The sequence below is a fragment of the Microtus pennsylvanicus genome, chromosome 5 (genome assembly GCF_037038515.1).
Source record: "Microtus pennsylvanicus isolate mMicPen1 chromosome 5, mMicPen1.hap1, whole genome shotgun sequence".
In the NCBI taxonomy this organism is placed as follows: domain Eukaryota; kingdom Metazoa; phylum Chordata; class Mammalia; order Rodentia; family Cricetidae; genus Microtus; species Microtus pennsylvanicus.
The window spans coordinates 119870893-119898261 of record NC_134583.1 but is presented as its reverse complement, the minus strand read 5'-3'; the positions used below and the strand labels follow the sequence as shown (position 1 = coordinate 119898261).

Genomic DNA, 27369 nt, shown 5'->3' with positions numbered 1-27369 from the left:
GACTTCTTTCACTTAGCACACACGTCTTCCAGGTTCATCCCTGCCATGATGCGTATCTATGACTCATCCTTTTTCATTGCTGAATTATTTCATTCCATGGATATGCCACATTTTATTTTTTCCATCTTTTTTTACTAAAATGTTAAATTCATCTTGTCAAATCTCTTGCTCACTGAGATGGCAATTTTTTCAGTTGTTATACAAATCTTTTTCCAATCCTATATTTCCATATTTTGATTTTTTTTTTTGGTTTTTCGAGACAGGGTTTCTCTGTAGCTTTGGTGCCTGACCCGGAACTAGCTCTTGTAGACCAGGCCGGCCTTGAACTCCCAGAGATCCGCCTGCCTCTGCCTCCCGAGTGCTGGGATTAAAGGCGTGCGCCACCACCGCCCGGCATACTTTGATTTTTAAAATTCATTTTATTTTTATTTTGCATTTCAATCTGTAATTCACCTTAATTTCATCTGGGAGTTTTGTGAATTAGGAAGAGTTTCATAGTACCCTATCTCTCCCCCCTTATTTTCCAGTTTCCAGGACTACCTGCTGACTCATCTCCTTACCAACCATTTCCTTTATTTTGTGGTGATTGACTTTTTTTTCTTTTGCTGTTTTAATTATTTTTAGAAGAATGCTTTTGAGAATAGTTCTAGGTTTCCAGCAAAAATCAAGTGGAAACTTTGAAGGTTTTCTACTTACATGCAGCGTCCAACACTATTAACCAACACCATGATGGCACATAGGCTTCAGCAGAGGAGCTTACACATCCAGTGTCACGAGCCCAATACCATTGCAGTGGACCCTTGGTGTTGTCTAGTTAGTGGATTTGGACAAATGTTTGATGACGTTTCGTGCTAAATACATTCACTACCCTAAAGAAACAAATCTATGCAGTCCAACTGGTTATTCCTCCCTCTTCCCAAGACCTGGCTACCATGGATTTCCTTTTCCTCCTATAGTTTTGTCCTTTTCTGAATGTCATATGGTAGAAGCCACACAGTCTATCGTCTTCTTTCGCTCAGTATTCTCCTTTGCTTTCTATTACTGTGATAAACACCAGGACCAAAAAAAAAGAATTTATTTTGGCTTATGGTTCATTAAAAAAAAGCAGGGGGCTGGAGAAATGGCTCAGCGGTTAAGAGCACTGACTGTTCTTCCAGAGGACCCGGATTCAATTCCCAGCACCCACATGGCAGCTCACAACTGTCTGAAAATCCAGTTCCAGGGGATGTGACACCTTCACACCAACGCACATAAAATAAAGATAAATAAATGATAAAAAAAAAAGAAGAAGCAGCAGAAACCTGGAGGCAAGCACCAAAGCAGCAGAGATAAGGAAGATAAGCTCCCTGGCTTGCTGGCCTTGGATTGCTCAGTTTGCTTTCTTACACCACCTAGGACTATGTTGCACTGGGGTAACTCCACTCACAGTGGTTTGCGCCTTCCCACTTCAGTCATCAATGAAGAAGATACCCCCACAAACTTGCTAAGGGGCCCTGTCTGATGGGAACATTTTCTCAGTTGGGGTTCCCTCCTCCTAGATGACCCTAGTTTGTGTCAAGTTGACAAAAACTAGCCATTTTCAGTTCTCCTATGGGCTCATTTCTGTCCAGGGCTATATTCCATGATGGCTTGCTTGTGCTATTGTTCATGTATCTGTTCAGCTACTAGAGGATTTCTTGGTCGCTCCCAGCTTCTGGCAGCAACGGAGAAAACTGTTATAAACATCTGTGTGCAGGTTCTCAAGCTTTGGGGGAAATACCAAAGAGAATGATTGTAAGTGTATTTAATCTGTTAAGAAATTGCCAAAGTGCCTTCTGAAGCGGCTATACTGTGTTTGCTTTCCCACTAGTAGAGGGAACCTGATATTGCATATCCTTGAAGACATTTGGTGTCATCTATATTTAGGTTTTGACCATCCTAATAGATGTGTCATGGTATGTCATTGTTTCTTTGATTTTCATTTCCTGATAACATGGCGGTGACTCATTTTTTCATGTGTGGGTTTGTCATCTGTATGTAGGCACACACGCAGTCTTGGGTATAACCTCAAAGGAGGCCTGTCAGTCACTGAATGCTGCTTAGGAGCCCTGCTGAAGAGGTCTTATATGTTCTCACCACTGACTCACCATCTTTGCCATGCTCGTCACATCTGCACACCTCTGCCTGCCTCTTCAGATGTCTGTGTGCTGGCTTCATTTCTGGTACTGCGAGTAATCACCCAGACCTAAGGCAGATTAGGAAAGAAGAGATTGTTTGGTTTACTATTCCAGGTTACAGACCGCCATTGAAGGGGAAGCCAAGGTAGGAACTCAAGCAGTTAGTCATGTCACGTCGCATCCACAGGCAAGAGCAGAGAGAAACATTTGGATTCATGCTCCCTGCTCCCCCTTACCTAGCTTTCTCCTCTTCTGTATAAAAATCTGGACTCTGCTTAGTGGACGGTTCACCACAATGGCTGGTTCTTCCTACATCAGTTGGCAGTCAAACAGCCCCGCCCCCCGCAGACATGTCCGCAGACCAAGCTGGCCTGGATAATTCCGGTCAGAGCTAACTTCTCAGGTGGTTCTAGGTAGGGGCGAGTTGGCAGTAAACAGCATCCGTGTCTCCATCCCTGACCCGGCCAGCACGTGTTTGGCCGTGGCACTGATCTGGAACCCAATGGTTGAAAACGATCCCTTCTCACTGCTGCTCACAGAAGGGCTATGTTGTATGTTGGGTAGGTGGGACCCGAGTTCCTGTCACTTTCTGAAGTTTCTTGTTCTCTTATAAAGGAGGCAATTCCTTCCTGACTCCATTTTCCTCACCACCTTTGAGCCCTGCAGGGAATCCTGAGGTGAGGCTTCTAGAAGCCTGTTGGTTGAACCTAGACTTGCGTGCCTCAAACTTTGTGGCCTTAACCCCTGACGCTGTCCCCTTGCTATCATTCTGGTCTCTGTCCTACAGAGTGGTTGATTCTTCCCCATTGGGTCCTCTTTTGTGACTCAGTGAGTCACTCCCTTCAGTTTGGATTTGTGTGACACTCACAGCCGCTCTGCTTCCTGCATGGTAATGTGTGGGGCTTTGGGGGTGAAGCATGTCTACCAGTTCTCCTTTTCCTGCTCCCATTCAGTCATGTCCTGTATTCCATAGATTCTGGCTGTGACTCAGTAACTGACACGGAGCCGGAGGACGAGAGAGCTCTTCCTCTCTCAAAGCAGACAAACCTGCCTCTGGAGACGTCGCCTGGGAACCTGATGGTGGTGCAGCCGGACCGCATTCGCTGTGGGGTAGGTATCCTGGGATCCTTGTAGATTCCCATCAGAGCGCTGACTTTGCAAGTCGGTGCCTTTGTTGCAGTAAAGGTTCTGGGGATATCGTGATGCATCTTATTATAACCGAAACTGTCCCTTGAGGCCCACATCACCAGGGCCTTGGACGTGGATAACTCCGTTAAGTCAGAGATTACACCTGGGAGTATATGTATCATCAACGCAAGAATTATGGCTCATGAATGTGTAACATAGGGCAGACAGGACACCAGCAGGCACGGACATTGCTAGAGGCTCCAGAGTTAGAGGCCTGATCTCTTCCTGCTGGCCTGGCACTGGGAAGAAGTGGGATATTCTGGCAACCTGTTTCTTCATTAGCTGGTCACTATCCTGGCCTCTGGGAGGGCTTTAAGGTTTAATGGCTGACACTGGCTGGCCAGTATTGCTTGCTAAAAAGATTGGCCAAATATCGAAGTCCTATGTGGCTAGCATGTTAGGGTGGTCATATATTCACAAGTGAGCTGTATGTGAGACTTCATGATAATCCTTTAAATTCTATTATAAGATTTGGTCATTTTCAGCATTCTTTCCTTCCCTGATTTAAAATGTGGGGCATTTTGAATAGGTTAAAGCAGCAAAGCTTTCTTCATGGACGCGTGCTGTTTGCTGCACTTGCCTCTGTGGCTTCCCAGGACTACAGGGCACAAGAACTTTGGCAATAAGAAGTGTGAGGTCTCTGTAGCTGAGGCCACAGATGCCGTACAAGGGGTTCCTGCACAGGAGTTGCCAACATTTTGCAGACTGGGTTTGACCCTTAGACATGTTTGGTTTGAACTTCAGAGTGTTTTTAAAAATTAGGCATAAAAATTGGTGTTCCTTAGCTTCTTGTGAGTCAGAAACTGTGGTTTTAGGCTTGCGATATCTGGTGGTGGGGCTCTGTGCCCTATTTTTTTTTTAATGCATGGGACATTCATCCTCTAGCCTGGTCCCCACCATTCTCTAATCTTCATTTTTTATTTTTATTTGGGAGACTTTGCGACAGTTTTTCTACCTAGCCCAGGTTGACCTTAACTTGTGATCGATCCTCTTGTCTCGTTCTCCCAGTGTCAGGACCATGTCTGGCCACTCCCTGTTCTTTAAACTCAGAGGGCTGCACTCTTCCCCTTTGTGCTAGGCTCTGTGGACATTTCAGGCTCACTCTCCCATGTTTCCCACGATTGTGTGGTCAGATGGCAGGTGCAGTGGTAAGGCTGTGTGGGGCCTCTGCGTGCTTCATCCCGCTCGCTCTTCTTCCTGCTTCCCTCAGCTGCCCTCTCACCCAGGATCAGCCTCATTGCCTCCTCTAGGTCTATGAGCCAGGGGTGCCTGGGCTGGGGGTGGGACCGGACTGCCAACGGGACTGACATGTATTCTTTTAGGCTCCTCATCTGACTGAGACAAGGTGCAGGGCCAGGTGTGTAGCCGGAATGCTGACAGCCAGAGTGTGTGCTTGGTTATAGCAGCCTTAGCAATCTGGACCACACACCTTCCCTTGTTACAAAGCCCAAGCCTGGAACACCCTTCTGCAGCCCTTGTAAAAGGGTTGTCATGACAACTATATCATAGTCCTGGAATGAAAGATTAAAGACTAACTCTGACCAGAAATCTCTTCTCACAGTTCTGGTTTCGGGCGGGGCCCAGCCCTACTGGTTTTGTCTAAAGTGGCCATTGCCAAGTCCAGGGACAAGTTGAGTAACCCCTACTCAAAAGGCTAAGGACATGAAGTGTCTCAGATTTTGAATTTGGGGGGTTATAGAGATGCTGGATTATTTGCATATGTATAACAGGATATGTTTTAGAACAAAGTGTATTTTCGTTTCATATACATGTTATACATAGCCTGACAAGAGTTTTATACAACATGTTATTGCCCTTGCATTTGGGTTTTGGACATGTTAACCAAGTGTGGAACTTTCCCCTTGTGGTGTCAGGTCAGAACATATTTGGATTTGGGAGTTTGGAAGAGGGCTACTTTGTGAGGCTCGGTGCTGGGCGTCTGGTCGAAATGTAGACTCTGGGACCAGGGATGTGGCACAGGTGGTAGAGTACTTGCCTAGCAGGCGTGAAGCCCTGGGTTTGATTCCCAGCACCACATGAAAAACTGGGCATCGTGGAACATGCCAATCAATCAGACTAGTAATTGGGAGGTGGATATGGGGAGTCCGGTGTTCAAGGTCACCATCTGCATAGCAAGTATGAGGCTAACCTAAGCTACATGAAATCCTGCTTATGAGGCTAGTGTAAGCTACAAGAAATCCTGCTTATGAGGCTAGCCTAAGTTACATGAGATCCCGCTTCTAAATTGTTTTAAGTGCAGACCCTGATTCAGTGGCAGGAAGGACCTCATAATTTGCCTGACTAACTTGCTCCAAGGGTGGCAATGGTGTTGCTAACTTGGTCACATGCAATAGCAAAGCTTGTCTAGAGAAGAGTTTCTCATATCTGGGGGAAGGACTTAAAAAATAAACAAAAGCTTCCCAGGCATGGTGGCATATGCTGTTAATTTCAGTATTTGGGAAGCAGAGGAAGATGTACCCCTAAATTCAAGGCCAGTCTGGCCTACATTGCAAGTTCAGGACAACCAGGGCTACATGATGAGACACTGTCTCAAAAGATAAAAATCCAATTATTTGATGCTATAGAGATTTTGTAAAAACATTTTTTTCTGCTTAAATTTTTTGAAACTTTCCATAAATATATTTTGTTCATATTCTTTCCCCTCCCTCAACACTTCCCAGATTCTTCCATCAAACTTCATATACTTTCTCTCGAAAAGAAAAGAAAAAAAAATCCCATTGAAACTATCCAAACAAACAAGCACATAAAACCATGGAGTCAATTTTGTATTGGCCAACTACTGAGCATGAGGCCTGTCCTGGAGTGTGGTTGGTATACCTCCTTATATTTGGTTGGAGAAAACTGATTTTCCCTTTCCCAGCAGGTATCTATCTGTAGACAGAAGTTCTCACAGAAGCCACTTCCAAATTACCACACAGAGGCTTATATTACTTATAAGTGCTAAGCTGATAGATAGATAGCTCAGGTTTATTACTAACTAGCTCTCATTTACACTCTTCCATGTGGCAGGACCTTTATTAGCAAGGCACATTCATCTCCTGCTCCCTCTGCGTCTGCCTGGTGACCCCTGACTCTGCCTCTCTTTCTCCCATCATTTTCCTTTTGGCTTTCCCACCTAACTTGATCCTGTTCAGCTATTGGTCAGTCAGCTTGTTTATTAAACTAATCATAGCAGCATATACTCACACAGTGTAAAGGAATATTCCACGGCAAGTATCATTGTAAATAGCTTTTTGCTGATGGTAGGACTTTGTGTTCACTTGTGTTTCTCCACATTGGGAGATCTGACTTGAATGTCTGCAGATCTTGTGCGTGCTGCCATGGTCTCTGAGTTCATATGAGCATTATCCCTGTCTCTGGAAAACACTGTTTCCTTGGCGCTGTCCGCTGCTGGTTCTTACAATCATTCTGCCTCCTCTTTTACATAGATCCCCGAACCTTGAAGGGAGGGGCGTGATAAAGACATCCCATTTAGGGATGAGTGCTTCAATGCCTTGCTCACCCTCTTCATGTTCAGATGTGGGTCTCTGTGTTAGTTATCATCACTGCAAGAAGCTTCTATAGATAAGGTTGAGCAATATACTGGTATTGCAAAAATATAGGCATAGCAATATGTTATTAAGAGCCATTTAATTGCTATGCTCATTTAGCAGAATAATAGTGAGTTTTTTCTTAGTACCAATGACCTCTGTAGTTTTCAGTTCTTGACCTCATTCACAGCATCAGCCATGGATTCTATCTCATGGAGTGGGCCTTAAAACCCATTTTTTAAACAAAGTTTTTGGTTACTCCTTTCACATTTATGCCACTGTCTCACCGGTATGTCTTGCAGGCCACTGTTGTCGACTGCAGTGTCTGTAACTGGGTGATACTGGTTGCCGATTACATTTCTCCTCTAGTAGTGAATAGAGCACCTTCCATCACTGTGAATGCTAGTCAGTGGAGGTGAAGCTTCTAGTTGTGCAGCAGCCAGATATCTCAGTGTTTGATGACATACGTGCACGGTGTCTTCAGCAATAGGGTCTTAGCGTCAGGTTGTGGAGGGTAACCAATAGCATCGGCAATAGCCAGCAATGGTTTTTAGGGGGTGATCTGTGGGATCACATCAGCCAAAAACTCAAAAAGACGTCACCTATTTCTGGTACAGGGCTTTTACTTGGTAGCAAATGATATCTAGTTGAGGCATTGTTTTACCCATTATATGGTAAGTCCATTTAAGTTGCTTTTATAGATGTGTACGTTTTAAAAGCATTTTTAAATGTTATAAATGAAATGAGCATCTATAAATCCTAAGTTTAGAAGAGTTGTGTGTAATGAATAGACAGAGTTTCTCTCCAATTGCTGTAGAAGTTTATAAATGTCTAGTCTGTTTTCTCTAAGTTGCTTCACTAGGTTGGTAGCCTGTGGTTCTTGTCCAGCACTGGTCTGCCCAAACCTACTGGCCAGAATCATCTACACTAGAGAGTGATCTGGGTCTCCAGGAGCTGGGACCCTCTTGACTCGGCTCCCTAAGGGATAGAGCAGGGAGAGTCACCAGAACCTGTCTCCCGCTGCAGGCAGAAACCACCGTGTACGTCATCGTGAGATGCAAGCTGGATGAGAAGGTGTCGACAGAGGCAGAGTTTTCCCCTGAGGACTCGCCCTCCGTCCGGGTGGAGGGCACGCTGGAGAATGAGTACACGGTTTCGGTGAAGGCTCCAGGTGAGTGGCCCCGCGCTGACACAAGAGTGTGCGCTCTGCTGCCTTCTGAAACACTGCTCTTCTCAAGCTCACCTGCTGAACCATCTCCAGCCCCAGGCATTGCTGGCTTTTCAAAAAGCAGCGTGTGCGTTGTTTTAATTGCACGTCCTGGATTGCCAGTGAGATTTAATAATTTTCCACATCCACGACTCGTCACATTTCCTCTTTGGTGAATCGAATCTTTGTGGTTGGTGTATTTTTAATTCTTTTCTTCCCCCTCAGAACCTCTTCCGGTGGTATAGACTCCTACTCCAGGAAGAGCACGTAGTGCAGACAGCCACAGAGCAAGTCAGCTGATTCCACTGGTCCATGGTGGCAGGAATAAAGAGTTATCCTCTAGCTTCCAGGATGCCCTTGGTGACAATGGGCATTCATAAAAAGCACCTTAGACCCTAACTTTTTTTGTTGCTCTTGTTTATCAAAGCCTGAGGAATTCAGTAAAACAGGCTGGAGAACTGGCTTGGTGGTTCAGTTCCAAGTATCCCATTGAACCCTTCACAACTGCCAATAGCTCAGTCTCCAGGAGGATCCTATGCCCTGGTCTACATAGGCATCTGCAGCCATGCATGCATGCACACATGCGTGCACACATACACTACTGATAATTATGCAAAACAGATGAAAACCCTTTAAAAATGCAATTGACAACCTGATAAGGATGCTTCTGTTTAAGATCCCACATGCTGGCCTGCTCATCCCCCCTTCACTTCCCTTGCAGCTCAGCTCAGACACTTCCTTGCAGCCCCTGTGAGCTGCCTTCCCACTCACACGTCCCACGGCTGCCCATGACCCTGTTCTTCCTGGCATTTTATCAGTATCTTTTGTTCTGTTTAGACCTCTCCTCCGGCAATGTTTGTCTGAAGGTCTATTCTGGGGACTTGGTGGTATGTGAAACCACCATCAGCTATTATACTGACATGGAGGAAATTGGGAACTTACTGTCCAGTGCTGCAAACCCTGTGGAGTTCATGTGTCAGGTAAGGCTGCTGGGAGGAAACCTGAGCTTTCTGGACACAGGGATTCTGTCTATAACCTTGACGGGCAGCGCCTAGATGGAATCTGAAATCTGACCATCTTCGCTGTTTTATGGCAGGCCTTTAAAATTGTACCCTACAACACAGAGACTCTTGATAAACTGCTCACAGAGTCCCTGAAGAACAACATCCCTGCTAGTGGACTGCATCTCTTCGGAATCAACCAACTGGAAGAAGAAGATATGATGACAAGTAGGTGAACAGCCATTTCAGTTGTTGATGGTGTGGCCTGCTACACGCCTGGGCAGTGTGACATGGGAAGGGCAGTTAGCTTATTGCCTGCTAGCACCAAGGTGAACAAAAAGACAGGGGATGAAGTCTAGCCTGGCCCAGCATGCCCTCACACGGCATGTTTTCAATAATTAGCAATATAGCCTAAAATAACGATAGAAAATATGGAGAGTAAGAAGCCCGTGACATAATCACGTACCGTCATCAAGTATGGTGTGCTGTACTTAATTGTGTGTGTCATACTTTTATACGACTGGCAGCCAGCCCAATGGGGTCACTCACACCAGCACTGTCACCAGCGAGTGAGAGCTGCAGCATGGATAGGGATAGGAGCTTGTCAGCTTTGTTCTAACCTGGGAAGACGGAAGTGTCAGGAATGTCATGACACAGCATACATTCCCTTCTCAAAATGCGCATGCTTCTCATTTACCTTCTGGGCGGCATTCAAACTCCTTTGCCTGATAACAAGCACAAAGGGTGGCTGCTTGCTTCCGTCCTTGCCTCTCTATGCCACACTCTCTCTGCATCCCTCTCTGCAACCCTCTCTCTGCATTCCTCTTCTGCATTCTTCTCCATGCAACTCTCTCTCTCTCTGCATTCCTTTTTCTGCATCCCTCTCTCTGCATCCCCCTTAGTGGTTCTCTGTTCCCACGTGGGATAAATACACTTCTCACATATGTGTCTTGCCATCCCACTCACGGAAACACCATTTCTCTGTCTCTGCCTTGGTTGCCGATCTCCTGGTGGCTTTCTCTTCACCTTCTCGGGAAGCATTTTCTCTGGAAGGAAGGCCTTTTCCAATCCCCGAGGAGTCTCTACCACTCCCTGCTGCGTGCTCCTCTAGCATGTTGGGCCTTCTGACCTACAGCTTACCTGCTGTAATGGCCTTTTCACTAGGCTGGCATCTCAGTGAGGGGTCGGTCCTCAGGGGCTGGCTCTTTGTGGTCTTTAGGCAGACATTTGTAACTTGAGTGAGGAGCAGGCCCTATGTACGTACACTGTGGTAGCAATAGGAGCCAGGACAGTCACACCGCATGCCTGGGGACATTACCTGGAGTGCTACACAGGGTGTCTGTTCCTTCCCATCACAGTGGCACTTTACAGTGGTACACAAGTCTCTGGTACCTTTGGACTGAGTTCCACTTGCCTCCAGTGTGGTAACAGTAGGAAGAGAATTACTTGCCAGGCCTTTTCCAGGGGCTATTCTCTTTCCTGCTGCCTCTCCTCATTCTCTTCCTATGGAATGTTCTTGTCTCATTGCTATAAATGAGTCTACTCTCTTCTTATGAGGCCCAGGAGAGAGTATCATAGCCTGACAACATGGGGACCTGGGGGCGTTTTCAGACCTTCAGTGAACAGGAAACTGAATTTATAATTTTTAAAAGGACAGGAGAGGTGGCTCAGTGGTTAAATCACTGTCCACACGAGCAAGAGTACAGGAGTTTAGATCTTCAGAATAGGAGTTTAGATCTTCAGAATCCCTTAAATGCCAAGTGGGCATGACAATCCCATTTGTAATCCCAGTCTGAGAAGGCCAAAACAGATGATCTGGAGCAAGCAGGCTAGCTGTGTTGGGTTTCAGTGAGAGACCCTGCCTCAAAGAATAAGGTGCAAGAGTGACAGTGGAAGATTCTCGACATCATCCTAGGCCTCCACTTGCGCATTCCCCCTAGAGAAGCTTACATACTTGCAAATACACATACACACATGCACTATACCTCACACACATATATGAAAAGAAGAGAAAATAAATAAACACATAAAGTGACAGAGCCTAGAAATCAACTTTTATGAAAAGGAAAAAATAAATTTTATCTCCTAAGTCCCCAGCATGAGCCTACTTGTTTCCTTGGCATATTTGCAAAATTGGTAATAAGAGATAAGCGGATAGACATTTTTTATTTGAACATTTTTCCCTTTATTTTTATTTTGTGTGTATGGGTTGTTTTGCCTGCATGTATGTCTGTGCACCATGTGTGTGCAGTGCTCTCAGAGGCCAGAACAGGGTGCTGGATCATCTGGGACTGGAGTTAGAGATAGTTATGAGCCACCATGTGGGTTCCAGGAATCAAGCCTGGGGCCTTCTGGGAGAGCAGCCTCTGGGAACAAAGGTGTCCTATGCCTTCCCTCTTACCCTTCAGTTAAAGTCTCCCTGATGCCTTTCTTTAGATCAGAGGGATGAAGAGCTGCCCACCCTGTTGCATTTTGCTGCAAAGTATGGATTGAAGAACCTCACCGCCCTGTTGCTCACCTGTCCAGGGGCTCTCCAGGCATATAGTGTGGCCAACAGGCATGGCCACTATCCCAACACCATTGCCGAGAAACACGGCTTCAGGGACCTGCGCCAGTTCATCGACGAGTATGTGGTAAGGTCAAGGGGAGAAAGGCCCTGCGATAGGTCATGTACTGGTGTCTTTTCATCAAAGACACTGATGGGTCTTTGTCTCTAACACGTCCTTGTGTGTCTTTCTGGCCGTGGGCAGTTTTTATGGGCCTGAGTTCAAATTCCTGTACCTACTTGGTAGTCATGTGAGACTTGGGGCATATCACAAATTCTCTCTCTTTCCTCTCTAATTTAGTCTTATTTTTGTTTACGAGTGTTTCTACTGTGTGTATCTATACATACTGTATGCATGCCTGGTGTCCCCAGAAGAGCACATCAGATGCCCTGCAACTGGAGTTGTTTCTTGTTATGGCTGCCATGCAGGTCCTCTGCAGGAGCAGCAAGTGCTCATAACCATTGAGTCATCTTTCCAGCCCCCTTCTCCCATTTCTTAATATGCGGAAGAAAAGATCCTAAGAGGTCTGTTCATAGAGTTGTTTTAGACTAAAAGGAACTAGCATATGCAAAACAATGAGGCCATTTCCAAAATATCGACGGGAACTTTCATGTCTATTCAAGGCTGATGCTGAGCCCTCTCTCCACCTGTCTTCAGGCTCTGTGGTGGATGTCCCTAGCTGCCTTGCCCACCTTTGGGCCCAGGTAAACTGTGTTAGAATTGATTCCTTCCTTGGTGAAGCCCATAATAAGGTTCCAAGTAGCCAACTTTGAGACCTCATCTCCTGATAGCATCCAGTTTCTCTCTGAGCCTCTGCTTGGATCTGAACTTAAGGCAGTTGGATACACCAGACTTCTTGGCAACTCACCCTTGGTTGCTGACTTCCGAGTCCAGCTCTGAGTTCAATCCTGCCATGCCTGGTGTTATTTTGTCCATGATTGCCTCCATTGTCTTGGAGGAAACAGTTCTTCACTCCACTACCTTCGGGTGTTCCTCCTTCTTTTCCAACTTACCAGGGGCACCCAAGACTATCTCATCTGGCTGTGAACACCAAAATAAGCAGCCAGACTAATGTGGTCTTGCTTGCTACCTCCAGACACAAGTGAGTCTGACATCACTTCAGACACTTAACTCTATTTCTATTTGATAGAAAATCTACAAGGCAGTGATGCCAAGGAACATATAGGGGCTTCCAATGTTTTGGGGGATTTGTAGGTGTTTCAAGCAATCAGAATAGTTTAAGTCTTTGTTTGGGTCTTCATTGGCATAAATGGGCACAAAGACACTCATAACCTTCTTTAAGACTTTACTTCAGACTCTCAAATGTGCTGAACACAGTATGCCATTTTTTGTGTTCATCATTTTTGGCAAGGCCACTCTGTGTTCAGGGTAGTAACCAAGTTACTGGGCTCATTTCATCAGCAAATGCCCTGTCTCATGTAACTTTCGCCCCGCTCCCTTCAAGTTGAAGGGACTAAGACCTTCATCTTATAAACGAGGATGGAGAAAGCCAAGGTGAATGTGCCTAGAGGCTCACACTGGAAAAGGTAGAGGTAAGATTTGAACCTAGTGCAGTGCTGTAGTCGGGGCTTCTTATCCTGCTCTGACTCGCATTTCTTGTGTCATCTTGGCTCCTAGCGGAGTCACCTTCCACCAATGCATCTTTCGCCTCGACACCAAAGGCTGCCCCTTCATGATGCTCATGGAGTGTCAGGTTTTGTTTGTTTGTTTGCTTGTTTGTTTATTTATTTGCCATATGCTATCCCTAGAGTCCCCACCACTAAGAACCTGTGTCTTAGTTCATTGGGTTCTCACCAGGAGAATAACACACTATCAGCCAAAAGTGACCTCTGTCAGTTGGTGCTGATGAGGAGGGTTTCTGTGGTTTGAGGCTGAGGTAAGGGTTGTGACTCACTACCATGTCTGGCCAGGAACAGTTGTTCAGAGGTTGCAGGGAAGTCAGCCTCAAACCCTCTGGAGGCAGAGGGACGGGGAAGCCTTTCTGATGTCAGCGCCCTTTATGTGAGGGCAGCTGTCTTTGGGGACATCTCGAATGTTGAAACTGGGGGAGGAAACCCTAGAAGTTGTCAGACACTTGGATAAACCTTCCCGAAGGACAGAGATGGGGACATCCCCCTGGGACCCCTGGCTGCACAAGTCTGGGAACATCTCAGCTTAGCCCTACCAAACCACTGTGCGTCTGTGTGGCTCTGGGTGTCATTTGTTTCCCGCTGAGCCCTCACAGGGATATGGTAAAAGGATCAAAATGGAGATTGTAATACTTTACAGGTGTTACAAGGTGTAATAACTTATAACTTGCAGGGAAGACCAGGTTTTCTGAGCTTTGTTTTTTTTTTTCATCTGTGAACAAGGGAGAGTAGCGTGCCTTCCAAGCGACAGCGGGTACAGATCTGTGCCCACTGTTGAGTCTGATTCTTACTAGATACTCATGAGGGAGCAGTGTTTATGTGTGTATGTCCTCCCGAACCAGGATGTAAGTTCTTAACTCTGTGATTAGCGTCTGAGGAAGATACAGAGATCAGAACAAGAAGGGTTAGGCAAATAGGAGAAGAGGGCCTGCTGCCTGGCTCCACAGAGCTCCCTGTCAGGTGGGGAATGCCGACACCCACAAGCAGTTGTAACCCTTACCCATGATTACTCCCTTCGCCCACCTCAAGCCCACTGGGGGCCTGAGTCTTCCTGACTATCCGGGAATGTCGTGTGCACCGAGCCCATCTTCCCTTGCAGGAGACAGTGGACATGCTGAAGAGTCACATTAAAGAGGAGCTGATGCATGGCGAGGAGGCTGACGACGTGTACGAGTCCATGGCCCACCTGTCCACAGACCTGCTCATGAAATGTTCCCTCAACCCTGGCTGTGACGAGGAGCTGTATGAGTCCATGGCTGCCTTTGCCCCAGCAGCCACAGAAGACCTCTGTAAGTAGCTCAGCCTAGTTCTGCTTCTCATCCTGTTGCTCAGAAACGGCTTTCTTCTTTCTAGTCCGAAGGGGGAAAGCCCCTGATTACCTCTGCAACTACCACCGTGAAGATCCCGTGTTGCAACAGCATCAGGGCCGCAGTCATGTTTCATAACCAGCAGAGCCCTTCTCCCAGCTTCCTCTACCGCTTGCCTGGAAGTCACTAGTTTTGACAACATGGTCTTCTGATCAAGAAGCTCTCAGCCCCATTGGTCTGGATGGGCCCTTTTTATAACAAGCATTTTACAGTGCCCCTCCCACTTTCCTATCTGACATGCAATTCATGTATAACATGACCTGCTCACACATGAAGCTCTCCGGCTTTGTTACACTGTCCTAATTGAGTTGTAAAAGAGGAGTGGGTGGAAAAGACACGCTTAGGCATGTCTCCCTATAAAGACATAGAAAAGACACGCTTAGGCATGTCTCCCTATAAAGACATAGAAAAGACACGCTTAGGCATGTCTCCCTATAAAGACATAGAAAAGACACGCTTAGGCATGCCTGCATGTAAAGACATAGAAAAGACTTGCTTAGGCATGCCTGCATGTAAAGACATATGAAATAGCCCTCCCTGTGCAGGTAGCCACACTCAGAGCCACCGCCAAGGGTCTTCAGAACAGCCTTTAGGGGACGGTGTGCCACCCTTCAGAGTCACTGATCTAAATGAGATTGGATTTCAGCGCCGAGGCTGGTGGGGAGGAGGTGGGCACAGCTGCACAGCCACCGAGACTTCTTGAGGCCTTACTGTCATGTACTATGGAGCACTAAGCACTCTGAAATCTGCTCAGGACTTAGCGCTCTTGCCCTCCGGGTATCCTTAATAGATTCAAGGAAGACAAGTTAAATATCCACCAACACATTGGCTTCCTGGTTGGCGGGATTTCTGGGAGGGCTAAGCTACCCTTTCCGGACCTGCAAGGGAGAAAGCCTGGCTTTCCCATGCATGAGCTTATGGAAAAGGCACCATGAGGTGTCCTTAGGGTAGGAGGCCCAGGCTGACTGGGAGCAGAGGTGGTGTGAAGTCCCCTCCGAGCACCTTTGGGGAGAAGTATGCCTGCAGACTCTTCACAGATGAGCCAAGGCGATGGCAGCTTGTAAAGTCCCTTGGGGTCAGGAAGTTCTGGATGTCACAGACCCAGGGAGGCTACCAGGAGGGAGGCAGGGTGTAAGATGTGACTGCTATTTGGGTGGGGAATGAATTGATCAGAGTTTTAATTTGCCAGATCATATAATCTCTGAGGTTTTGGACTGTGGCCATGATTAGGTTTGTTTTTCTCTGTGGTTGTCCGGTTTAACCCGAGAATGATCTCTTCCCTGCTGGTTCACAAGATGCAGCAACTCGGGCCTGGGAAGAATCATTTTACCGACAGTGACTGCCCGGGTGAGAGAGCAGTTCGGTCCCCAAAGAAGCAGGATAGAGGGCAAGCAGGTCCATCTCAGATGCTGGGGCAGCACTAGCATGGTGACGGCCATGGATTCGCCCTCCCTACATGTAGACCAGCGGTTTATCTCTGTTGTCCTACCCACTCATCCTCCGCCGGGATGGATAGAACCGTCTCTACTGTATAGGGAGGGAACCAAAGGCTCTGAGAGTTGGTAACATTCTTAAGTCCATCAAGGGAAAACCGGTTCAGGAATCCAAGTCTTCTGGTTCCTAGAGCAAAGTCTGTCTGCCCGGGTTGCACTTACTGTCCTTGGGGTGGACTCTCCTCAGGAACTGCTTCTGTATGTCTAAATGCAGGGTTTACCAGGGCTTACCTTCACTGTCATTTGTAATGGTAAGTCTTAAATGCTGAAAAGCAATATTTGGGGAATTCACTCACTACTTAGGCATTTCACTGGCTCCCAGGACGGTACCACAGAGTACAAGGCTTTAGGCCAGTTACCGTGGAGAGCCCATGAGTGTGGTTGGGACAAATCTGCCCCTTTAATTGCTTAGCTTTGGGAAAGGATGAATGAATACCTCTCCACCAAAGGGAACCCCAAATAACCACGGGGCAGTACCCAGTGTTTAATCAAGGGGAGGTGGGAGGAAGTGCCAGGGGTCTGACCTGGAGATTACGGCTCTGTTCCACTCCCTTCTTTCCCAGACACACACACACACACACACACACACACACACACACACACACACACACACACACACACACAGTCTTCAGTTTAGATATGCTGCCACCAGGTGGTAACTTCACATCTCTGTTTACAGGCCTTCAGTTTTTCTTCTTTTTAACTGGAGTCTTAAACCATCAACTTAACTTGCACCCTTTTCTATCCCTTTGTTAAGGATAAGCAAGATGCATCACAGGATAAAATCAAGGCACCCTCGTGTTATGTGTTTTCACTACCCCCTAATTCTCTTGCTTGGTTCTTGTGCCTCCATCCTTGCCTTTGAGGCTGAATTACGGTTCTCATGGTGCTTTGATGGGAGTCAGTCTTTCTTGTTTTCAGCTTCACCCAGTCTCTGGTCTGGAGACCTGGTGAGCTGGTGCCTGGAAGCCCTCATCCAGTCTGTTTCCAGGGTAACCCGCTGCTTATAGCTTTGTTTATTACATATTGCAGAGACTCAGCTTTCCCACAAGAGAATGGAGTAAAGTACATTACACTGCTAGGAACCACAGACTCACAGGAGGTGATGAAATCCTAGAGAACCCCCTGTTGCCTTAGAATAACTTTTAACTTCTGACCTTTCTGGGATCTGCCCCAGTCGAGGTTTGCATATGGCAGTGCACCCCTGGTTTGGCCCCAACTATCTTGCTGGAGCAACTCCCTAGTAACTGGGATCTTGTGGCAAATCATCTCCAGTCTGTGATTTCTTTTACATGAGTTTTTTGAGTTTACCATCCCTTCTAAGAGTCAGGTTCCTTCTGATCTGGGGACATAGCTGGGCTCTGAGAAGGACCCTGCACCCAGACCTGCAGGTCTTGCTCTAAACAAAACTGCCAAGTTATTGGTGGGCTTCTGAGACATGCCTCACACTCCACCAGCACTGTCTCCTCTCAGGAGTCTCCTGCAGCTGCAGAAGCTCTTGTCTTTCCCTTGCTGACCTGTTTGAGACGATTCTGGGGAGCAGACCCTGGAACTACTACAGGGACATTAGTTCTGGGTACAAGGTCAGATGTGTACTACCTAGGGGTCAGGTCAGGACTCTCTGCTCTTCTTGATCTCCTAGTGCTTGGGGGGAAAGCACCGGGTCAAACGTTTTAAGGTTAATAAGATAAAATTCTCTCCCATCGGCAGTTGGCTTTGCTCTCCTTCAGACCCACACAGTTTACAGACTATGTTTCCCCTGGGGCGCTACACACCGATCACCACGAGCCCTCATTGATTATGTCTCTCTGGTTATGAGGCCCTGGCTTTGATAGGAAGAGTGACTTACTGCTTTGTGTCATTCCCAGCACCCGGCGCTCAGCCAGTAGAGAGCCTGGAAAATAAGATGTGAGCCTGGACTTTGGGGCAGTTCAAATGTAGTTTAGTTTGTCCACATCCCAATGCTGTGTCCTTGGTTTTTGTCTTTTGTCTTGACAGATGTAGTGAGATATCGATCAGGTTGCTGCTGAGTGTGAGACCTCCAGGGGGTCATAACTCCCTGGCTGCTTCAGGCTGCCTTTTATTTCATGTCGACATACATTATACTAGCTCTTCTGCCTAAACTGCATACCTTTTTCTCTGCTGCGGCGATGCCTAGACTCCTTCACAAAGGCCAGGCTCCATCACATCAATCACATCACATACTTATTTCTTTTTATTCATGCATTTTTCACCTACTCACCCATTCAACACATTCTTACCAAATCTGTCCGGTGTATAAGTGACCTGGTGCCAGTTGAATTGTCATGATCCCTGCTTTCCAGAGTCTACATGCCACAGACCCCACCACAAGCACATTCTATGGCTCTGCTCCCATATGACAGGGCTGCTTTGATCTATTGTAGAATAATCTTTTTGTACACAGTGGAAGATGTGTCTTTGCTGAGGTGCCTTCTTATTGGTTTAATAAAAAGCTAAATAGCCATAAGCTAGGTAGGAAGTATAGGCAGGACAGCCAGACCCAGAGGATGCTGGGAAGAAGGGCAGAGTCAGGAGACATCATGAGACACAGAGGAGGCAGGATGGGAAGTCTGTACATGAGGTGAATGAGCCTTGGGGCAGCACATAAATTAATAGAAATGTGTTCATTTAAGTCATAAGAGCTAGCTAAAAACAAGACTGAACTATCAGCCAAGCATTTATAATTAATATCAAGTCTCTGTGTGGTTGTTTGGAGAGCAGCTGGTGGGACAGAGCTAATAGGCAGTCTAGATGGAAAACTCCACCTATGTTGTTCACCCTGCATAAAGCCACAGATGGGACTAGTCAAACCCCTCCATCCTAGCTAGGTCCAGATGGGACCAGCTTGATTTCAGGTTATCTTCAGGTCTTATCATATGCTTCTTGCTCCGAGACTCTGTGTTTGGTCCCCAAAGGTACTTGCTGCGTGTAGAGGTGGGGTCTTGTTGGCCTTTAGGGTTGGAGAGCCTTTCTAGAATAGTCTTTCGGTAGCTGGTGTTTTCTGGGCTTTATGTTGCATTTGCATTAGCGTCTAACCTGGATGGAATGAGTGTCCCCTGGAGCTAAGTGACCTAGACTAAAGTTCTGTTCTAAAGGGAACATCACACGCATTTCTTTGGGAATTTGTGCCTGCTGTTGGTTCGTTCCCTGATTAAGTGACTGCTGGGATGTTTTGCCATCTTTAGTGCAAGCTTACATTCTAGAAATATATCCTTGAAGCTTGGCTCCATAGCATATGTTGTGAGCCTACAGCCGCGCTTCCAGAAGGAGACTGTGATCCAGTGCTGCTTTCTTTTGTTTTTCTTCTGCTGAGATGAAAGAACTTTGCACTTTTCCTTTCCAAACATTTCAGTTTATTTTTAACTGGCAGGTGGTGAAGGTTAAGTGCTCAGAGTCTGAATTACAAGCCTTGAACAGCCAGGAATGCAGGCCTGTTTTGTTCTTGTGCTTCACAAAATCCCCATTGTCTGCAGAGTCCCTTTGACCAAAGAATTCTCTGTGTTTTGGTCACTTCAGTAGCCCACCTGGCTTCTGGATACAAAGTTTTCAGATTTACACTTGGGGTCTTACCACTTGTGATTGCCAAACATCTAGGTACCTTTAACGATTACAAATATAGTACCTGTCACCTGCCCGGCCTTATTGCTAATGTAGGCACAGCAAATCAAGTCTTATAAACAATGTACACTAGTGTTGGCTGGTCACTGTGGGTCCCTTCCTTCCCCTCTGTCCATGAGCCACCCGACCATAAGGGCAAAGGGAGCAGAAGGGGCAAGTGAGGCCTTGTGCAGCCTGTGTGTGGCAGAAATAGCCTTCTGAGTGATTGCTTCAGTGTTACAGCTCAGCTTCAGAGTGAGGAGAGATAGAAAGGCTGGGGACCATGGCTGGGCATCACCTAATTTGCATAAACAGCATGCTGATCCTATCATAAGACTCCATTTATGGCTGCAGGGTCCTGCTGCGAAGCTCCTAGTATGATGTCTGGTTACCATATGGGCAACAGGGGGAAAGCATTTTCAGCAATGGTGGTGATCTGTTGCCAGAACTGAATAAGGCAGGGGGCCAGCGTCAAAATACAATGTAGCATAATCAGTGGAGCTAAAGGGTTGGAGCCAGGAAGACAAGGGGTTAATGAGCTGGTGAAGTGCTCAAAGCAGGTCTTTGTGAAGTTGTTGGAGGGTATTGACATTTGTTTCGACAACATTTGATTCCTTTACATAGAAGCAGCATTCTTTCCCCAGTACCAAGCAAGTCCTCCATGTTCTGCAGTTATTAGATCCAGTGCTCTTCTGTTTTGGAGCACGACCCCAGCAAGAGAGGTTATCTGTTGCTGGAGGGATTCAAGGCTGCCAGTCATGGATGTCATGGCCTGATCGAGCTTGTCTCTAATTTCTCAGGCCAGTTGATGCGTCTGGACAATGGCAGTTGTTGCAGCCCTGGCAGATTGGAGGGAGATGGCAAGTCCCGTTCCTACCAGTAAAGGGAGAAATAACTCCCGTCTTTGTCTGGTTCCTAGCAACAGTGCTATCTCCTCCTCTTCATATAGACAGACCTGTGGAATAATCAGAACAGAAGGCAGTGGTGTGCAGCCTAAGCCAGTAACAGTTTGACTGACAGCGCACCAGTGATCTGTTGGGGTGGGCTTAGGAGAGTGGTCAAAGAGGGGAACGTCATGAAGGTCTGGGCAGGTGTCAACTCTCCTGAGGTATCACCCAGGTATCTGTAGGTACTACAGAGAATAAGGGGTGGGTGCTAGAGGTGTCAAAGAAGCAGTGAGAGGCATCTGGATGTGTGGCGGATGGGAGGAAATCAGCCACGCATTGAATGCATCAGTTCCAGGACACTCTTGAGAACACTGCTGACTTTATTTCTTCCTCCCATTTGTTTGTCCTGTAGAACAATGTTATAGTGTGTTAAGACAGGCTTAGATGCAGGTAAGAGCTTTGAGAAATGTGAATGTCAACAACAGGTATCTAGAAAAGGGGAGGCCACCTTGATAGTACTTGCCCACCGTCACCCCTGTCCGACAGTGGTCATGCCCAGGTCCAAAATGTGTATCACACAAATGTGGGTGTGGCAATACCCCCACTGTCATTATCAGTTAGAAAAATGGATTTTCCTTTTTTTATTTTGGTTTTTCGAGACAGGGTTTCTCTATAGCTTTGAAGCTTGTCCTGGAACTAGCTCTTGTAGACCAAGCTGGCCTCAAACTCACAGAGATCCACCTGCCTCTGCCTCCTGAGTGCTGGGATTAAAGGCGTGCGCCACCACCACCTGACCTTTTATTTAATTAATTTATTTTTATTTATTTATTTTTATTGATTTTCTCTTTTGTTGATCAAAATGACCCCGAGTAAACTCCTCTGCTAGCCGGTAAGTGTGCAGTGGCATCCTCCATAAGTATCTACACCCTTAAGACATGGGTCTGTCTGATGGAAAGGGAAGCAGACAAACTCATCTAAGAGTGCTAATGCTGGCATTTGGGTATAAACAAGAATATAAATATATATACATAATAACAAAAATAACCTTAAATTTCTATCAGTATATAAAAACCCACACCAATGTAAAATATGTGAGACTACTGGTTGTTCAGAAGTAGACTCAACAGTCCACTCTTTCATCCCATCATTTCTGCATTATATCCCCTTTTCCCTTCAGAAGAGATTCCTGAATCTAATCTCCTTTGTTTAGCTTTCTCCCTGACCATGACCAGTAACAATTTGTAACCAACCCCCTAAATGGTGACAATCATTCATAACCCACTAAATGATCAAAAACCACCCTTCCCACCTTTGGGGAATGTGGACATTGGGTCTTTGTCATTTGGGGCCAATGAAGGCTCGTCAGGGAAAAGAAGATAAAGGGAGGAGGAATATTGTGGCTTGGGGGGTAATTTCTGCCTTATTAGGTCAATTGCCTTTTCCAGGGTGGTTAAATCATTCACAGGGCAATCTTCAGAGCTCTCCTCTTCGGAGTCTTCCCCCTTTTCCTGTTATCCCTTTCTTTCCAATGAGGTATTCTCCTTTGGGCCTTCCCCGTTGTCTCCCTGTCCTTTTCTTTTAAAGGGGCATTCTTGGATTTGGGGTTTTCTTTGTAGACATTGCCTGCTTGTGGCCATCACAGGGAGGAAGGAGAGGGACAAAAGACAACCTTTCTTCATTTCTTTTTCATGAGCCAGGTAGGCTACCCGGTCCAAACATCAGGGCCCAGGGTATGAATTGAAGCACCTCTTTCCAGAATTCTAAGCCTTCCTTTTGGGGTATTTTAAGTCCTCTTGACGTTAGTAAGGCTCTAAGAAAACAGTTTTGGAGATCCCCCTGGGACAATGTTGACTTTTCCATTATAGGAAAAGAGAAGTCGTGCTGCCGCGACATCCAGTGCTCCCAGGGTAATTTTCCCACTGGGGGATTGAAATGCCCTAGCAAACACAAGCCTGTCTGCAGGTTTAAGAGACCTAGAACTCTTTAACTGGTTGCTGCATTACCAGGTTTTTTCATATTGCCCACAATTGATCAGGCTGTCTTGGTCTGGAAAGAGGATAGAAAGACCTTCAGTCAATGCCAGAGAGTTGCCCTGGCCAAGAAACTTCAGTTGTCCCTGAACCCTCTCTGGACCCTTGCTAAGTCGCCAGCGGAAATAAAAGGAGAGTGCTGGTACTCTAGGGGGTACTCACAGACTCTGCTGGGTCCAGAAGCCACGCTGGGCACCAGCTGTGGTTTTCCTTCCCCATGGTCTGTTGGCCACCAGGACATGAGGGCAAAATGGGCAGAAGTGGCAAGAGGGGTCTTGACTATCCTGTGGCACAACGAAAATAGCCTTCTGGGAGATTGCTTCAGTGTTACAGCCTTATTCCAGAGTGAAGGGAGACATAAAGGCTGGATATGACCTAGTTTGCATTAAACAGCATGCACCTATCATAAGGCTCTTGTATGCGGCAGCAGGGTCCTACAGCGAAGCTCCTAGCACAAGTCTGATTACCATATGGGCAGCAGGGGGAAAGCTTCTGCAGAGTTTGTGCAGGGGGAATCGGGGTTACAGGCAGAATTAAGCTTGCTAGCCTGCTGCCCTTGAAGTAAGAACCCAGCTTCTCTGTGTGACTTTATTATAACGACGCTTAGAGGCCTGAAAGTCCAGTTCCCAAGCCACTACCCAAGGTAACTCAGAAAAGACTTCTCAGGGGTGAAGACTGAAAGATTTCTCTAATAACCTTACAAATGATCTGAGGGTCATTTTCTTTATTGCTCTGCATTCTAATTCCCTTGCTCTAATTCTCTTTAGTTCCAGTTCTTTTGCTTCTTTTTTTCACGTAGCTTAAATATACATTTTACAGGAGGCTGGAGCCAGAAAATAATAATAATAAAAAAGTCCCTGCTGATCAAAGCACATTCTTTGGGTAGCGATAAGGAGCAGAGCCATTTACTATGGCCATGTATTTGCTTGGCACCTTCCCAAGCAGTGGCATTGAAAATGTACCAACCCAAAACTATATTCTCTTATCCTGTTTGTAATCCCAGAACACACAAAAAAGAAGGGAACCTTGTAACTTTGTAAGGCCAGACCATCCTTTTCAGCCCTGGCTAATTGTGAAACTTTACCAGTAGCTGGACGTAAGACTAATTTTCTTTTGACTTGGTTAGTTGATTGTTTTTTGAGACCTAAACAATAAACAGTCAGTTAGCTGAATCTTGAGTTTTATATCATAAACTAAGATTAGAAGTTTGTGTAGAGTATTAATTGCTAAGGAATTTAGTAGGGAGTGGCTGCTGGCCTGTGTTACCAGCCAAGTTTAGTTGGAGAAACTGGCATAGTAATTTATGAAGCTTTGTGTTAATAACCTTGGTTAGACATCTGTGACTTTTTTCTTGTGCATATCTCTAAAGTTTTTGACTTATGATCCATTTACAGAAACATTCAGTCTAGTTTGAACTTGCTCTGAGGTAAAAATGAGCTAATTTTGTGTAGCTTTTTTAGACTGGAGAGAAATTGTTTTCTTGTATTAGTCTGAGTCAAAGGGACAGAGCAGGCTTTTAAGTGTCTTATAGTCCCCATGGATCCTAGTTCTATTTTCTATATATCAGAATTATACGGATTAATGAGAACTCATCTTCCTTATCATCCACAGATATATGTGCCCTTAAGATTGAGATGCAACCATGAGATTAAATATATCCATCCTATGAGATGAGATTATACACTACAATGCAGGTATTGGGGAGACCCCATAGCTGCTTTTGCACGTGTGAAATTACAGACAGGAGCAACAGTTCCCAGAGTCCGTGGTCCTGCAGGCCTTTCCTGAATGTGATTCTTCTCCATCAGAGAGTCTTTCCTCTGCTAGGTTGACTTGTTGTCAACAACTGAACTTGTTGTCACCTGCTGTATACTCCCACAGCCTCCAACACTACAGATGTCCTTAAGAGTAAAAGAGGGAACCAGAGGACAGACAAGGTGAATGGCCTGTTGAGAAGGGCTTGGTTCAGCCAAGTTTTCTGCCTGGCATTACTGGTTTTGAAGATAGAGGGAGGGGGGCTATGCCAAGGCACGTAGATAACCCCTGGGCCCTGGGGAAGGAAAGGCAATTAATCCTACTCTAGAGCTTTCATAAAGGATTGCGATTCACATAAAACCTTGGTTTTGGCCAGTAGGATCCACTCTGGCTTCTGAACCACAGAACGGTAGGACAATGCATCAATGTCATGCTAGTGGAAGTGTGTTCAGCAGCCTCAGGGTAACTATGATATTTGTGAGTCTGGTGTCTTGCACTGCTTCTCTCCATTCATAAACCTCGTCTTTATCACCTCACACAGCCATCCTATGATGCCGGCCCTGTGGTTTGTCCCCACTTGGCAGGTGGGACACTGGAGACTGCAGATGGCAAGTGACCTGCCCAAGAACATGGAGCCTAGTAAGAGTCAGAGGCAGGGTTTGAACATAAGTCTTCAGGATACCAGAGGCCACTCCACAGTGCCAGCCTGTCTTGGTGCCTAGCAGCCAGTCTGCTGAGCTCTGTTGCTTGCTGGCTTTCAGCTGCTGCCCTTCTCCAGCCTAGCTTTCTCCCTCAGTACAGACTATTTGCCTGGCTCCTGCCTTCGTCAGGGCCTTCCTGCCTTCTCCTGACTCTGTGCTTCCTTCATCTCATTCCTAAACCCTTGCTCCATCTAGTTGGCTGGTCACTCTTCCTCGTATCCCCTGCCTTCAGTCTTTGTACCTAAGGATGCCCATACCTATGGTCCTAGATGCACTGGATGGGGCTAGCATGGTCTCCAGAGCGCCACCTAGTGGCCATTACTCTGCCCACTAGTACTATGGAAGGGGTTCTGCAGAACACAAGTGGTCCTGGGCCTTTGGCAAAGGAAGCAAGGCATTTGGGTGTTTTGGGGCCTAAAAAACAAAACAAAAAACCAAAACCAAACCAAACCAAACAAACAAAAAAAACTTCTGGCAAGCCAAGTTAGATTTCCACAGGTGATTTTATTCTAAGGTTCGGCATTTGTTGTGTTTAGATTTTACTCATGCTCTAAGTATACTTAACTATGAGGATACTGTGTGTCTCAACAAGGACATTTAGAACATGGTTTGAGACGTTTGAGATTATGGGTGAAAATTTAAATACTGTGATAAACATTCTCATACTCATTTTGCAGTTATAAGACATGAATTAAAACAAACTTACTCTTTAAAAAAAAAAGACAAAAATAGGGGTAGGAAGTACTCAGTGGTACAGTGCTTGACTGACAGGGAGGCCCTAGGTTCAATTCCATGCCTCTCAGAAAAAAAGAAGGAAAGGATAAACAGATAAAATTATATCAAATTGAGGAATGTATGAATTAGCAAAGAAAATCAAGAGTGAAGCGAAAACCTGAAGAACGGGAGTGAAATTCTGATAAAAGATTAGGGTCTGGTGGGGGGAGATGTTTGTGCTCCTTCAGGGGACGTGAGTTTGATTCTTAACACTCACAGGTAGTTCACAACCTTCTGTGGTTCCAGCTCTGGAGGGATTCAATCACCTCTTCTGGTATCTGCACACATGTGCACCCCTAAGACACACATGCACATAAATAAAAATAAAATCTTTGTAAAGAATAGGTCTAGGTATGGTGTTGGATATGTTTAATCTAGGCATTTGGGAGGAAGAGGCAGGTGGATCTCTGTGAGTTCAGGGCCAGCCCAGTGGTCTATATAGTTCCAGGACAGCCAGGGGTACATGGAGAGACCCTGTATCAAAATAAAAAATTAGTGTCCAAAACATATGATGAACTCAACTCAGCAGAAAAAAACCCAAACTAGTAAGAAATTTATCTATATAGACTTTCCTTTTAAAACATATGCAAATTTCTGGCAAATGTATGAAAATACTCAACCGTGACTCACCAGGGAAATGCAAATTAAAACCACAATGGGGTACTATTTCAGTCCAGCTAGAGTGGCTATGGTTGGCAAAAAAAAGGCATCGACAAAATATGTTAGCAAGGATTCCGAGAAGCAGAATCTTAGATTCGTTAGGACAGTCATTATGGAAAGTGGTGTGGAAGGCTAAGCTAAACGTGATCCGGCCACCCCACTTCTGGGTCGACATCTCCCATGGAAGTGAAGCAGTCTGTCGAGGAGATGCCCCATTTTTATTGCAACTCTTTTGACAATGATCGCGGTCTAGAGTCGACTGAGATGCCCATCGTTGCATGAGTGGATAAGGAAACCACGGTACATGTATGCGGTGGAGAGTCATGTTTACCCTTAAAATAGAAACTCGTCCCTTGTGTCTACATGATTGGGAATGAAGGACATTATACTAAATGAAACAGACGGCAGTAAGGAGATCATGGGCACCAAAAATGCAGTTACAGGGGCACAAATTCCGCTGTTCTGTCCAGTAAGGTGCCTACAGTTTATAAAACTCTATTGCATATTTTATAAAGAACTAAAAGAAGTTCAGAGATTCTCAAGACAAAGAAATGATAATTATTTGAAGAGATGGAATTTCTAATTAACCTGGCTTTCACTGTAATGTGTACCGTGTATATATCAGATTATCACTGTGTGATCTGAGGGTCGTGTGATTCCAGCACTTGGGAGAGAAAGCAGGAGGACCAGAAATTCAAAGATATACTCTGCTATATAATAGGTTCAAGGCCAGCCCACGCTACGTGAAACCCTAAAACAAGAACAACTAAATAGGAAGCAAGGTGG

At 45.9% G+C, this 27369-nt stretch overlaps 1 protein-coding gene across 1 annotated transcript in view; it reads left to right on the top strand.

The window, feature by feature from the left end:
- The window catches only part of Pik3ap1 (phosphoinositide-3-kinase adaptor protein 1), a 116523-nt gene that overhangs the window by 49970 nt on the left and 39184 nt on the right, over positions 1-27369 (top strand). Inside the window, exons 3-8 of the mRNA XM_075974081.1 lie at positions 3130-3266; positions 7922-8066; positions 8940-9082; positions 9199-9331; positions 11540-11736; positions 14398-14587. Coding sequence (XP_075830196.1) covers positions 3130-3266; positions 7922-8066; positions 8940-9082; positions 9199-9331; positions 11540-11736; positions 14398-14587 — 945 coding nt within the window. The remainder of the gene's footprint in view (positions 1-3129; positions 3267-7921; positions 8067-8939; positions 9083-9198; positions 9332-11539; positions 11737-14397; positions 14588-27369) is intronic.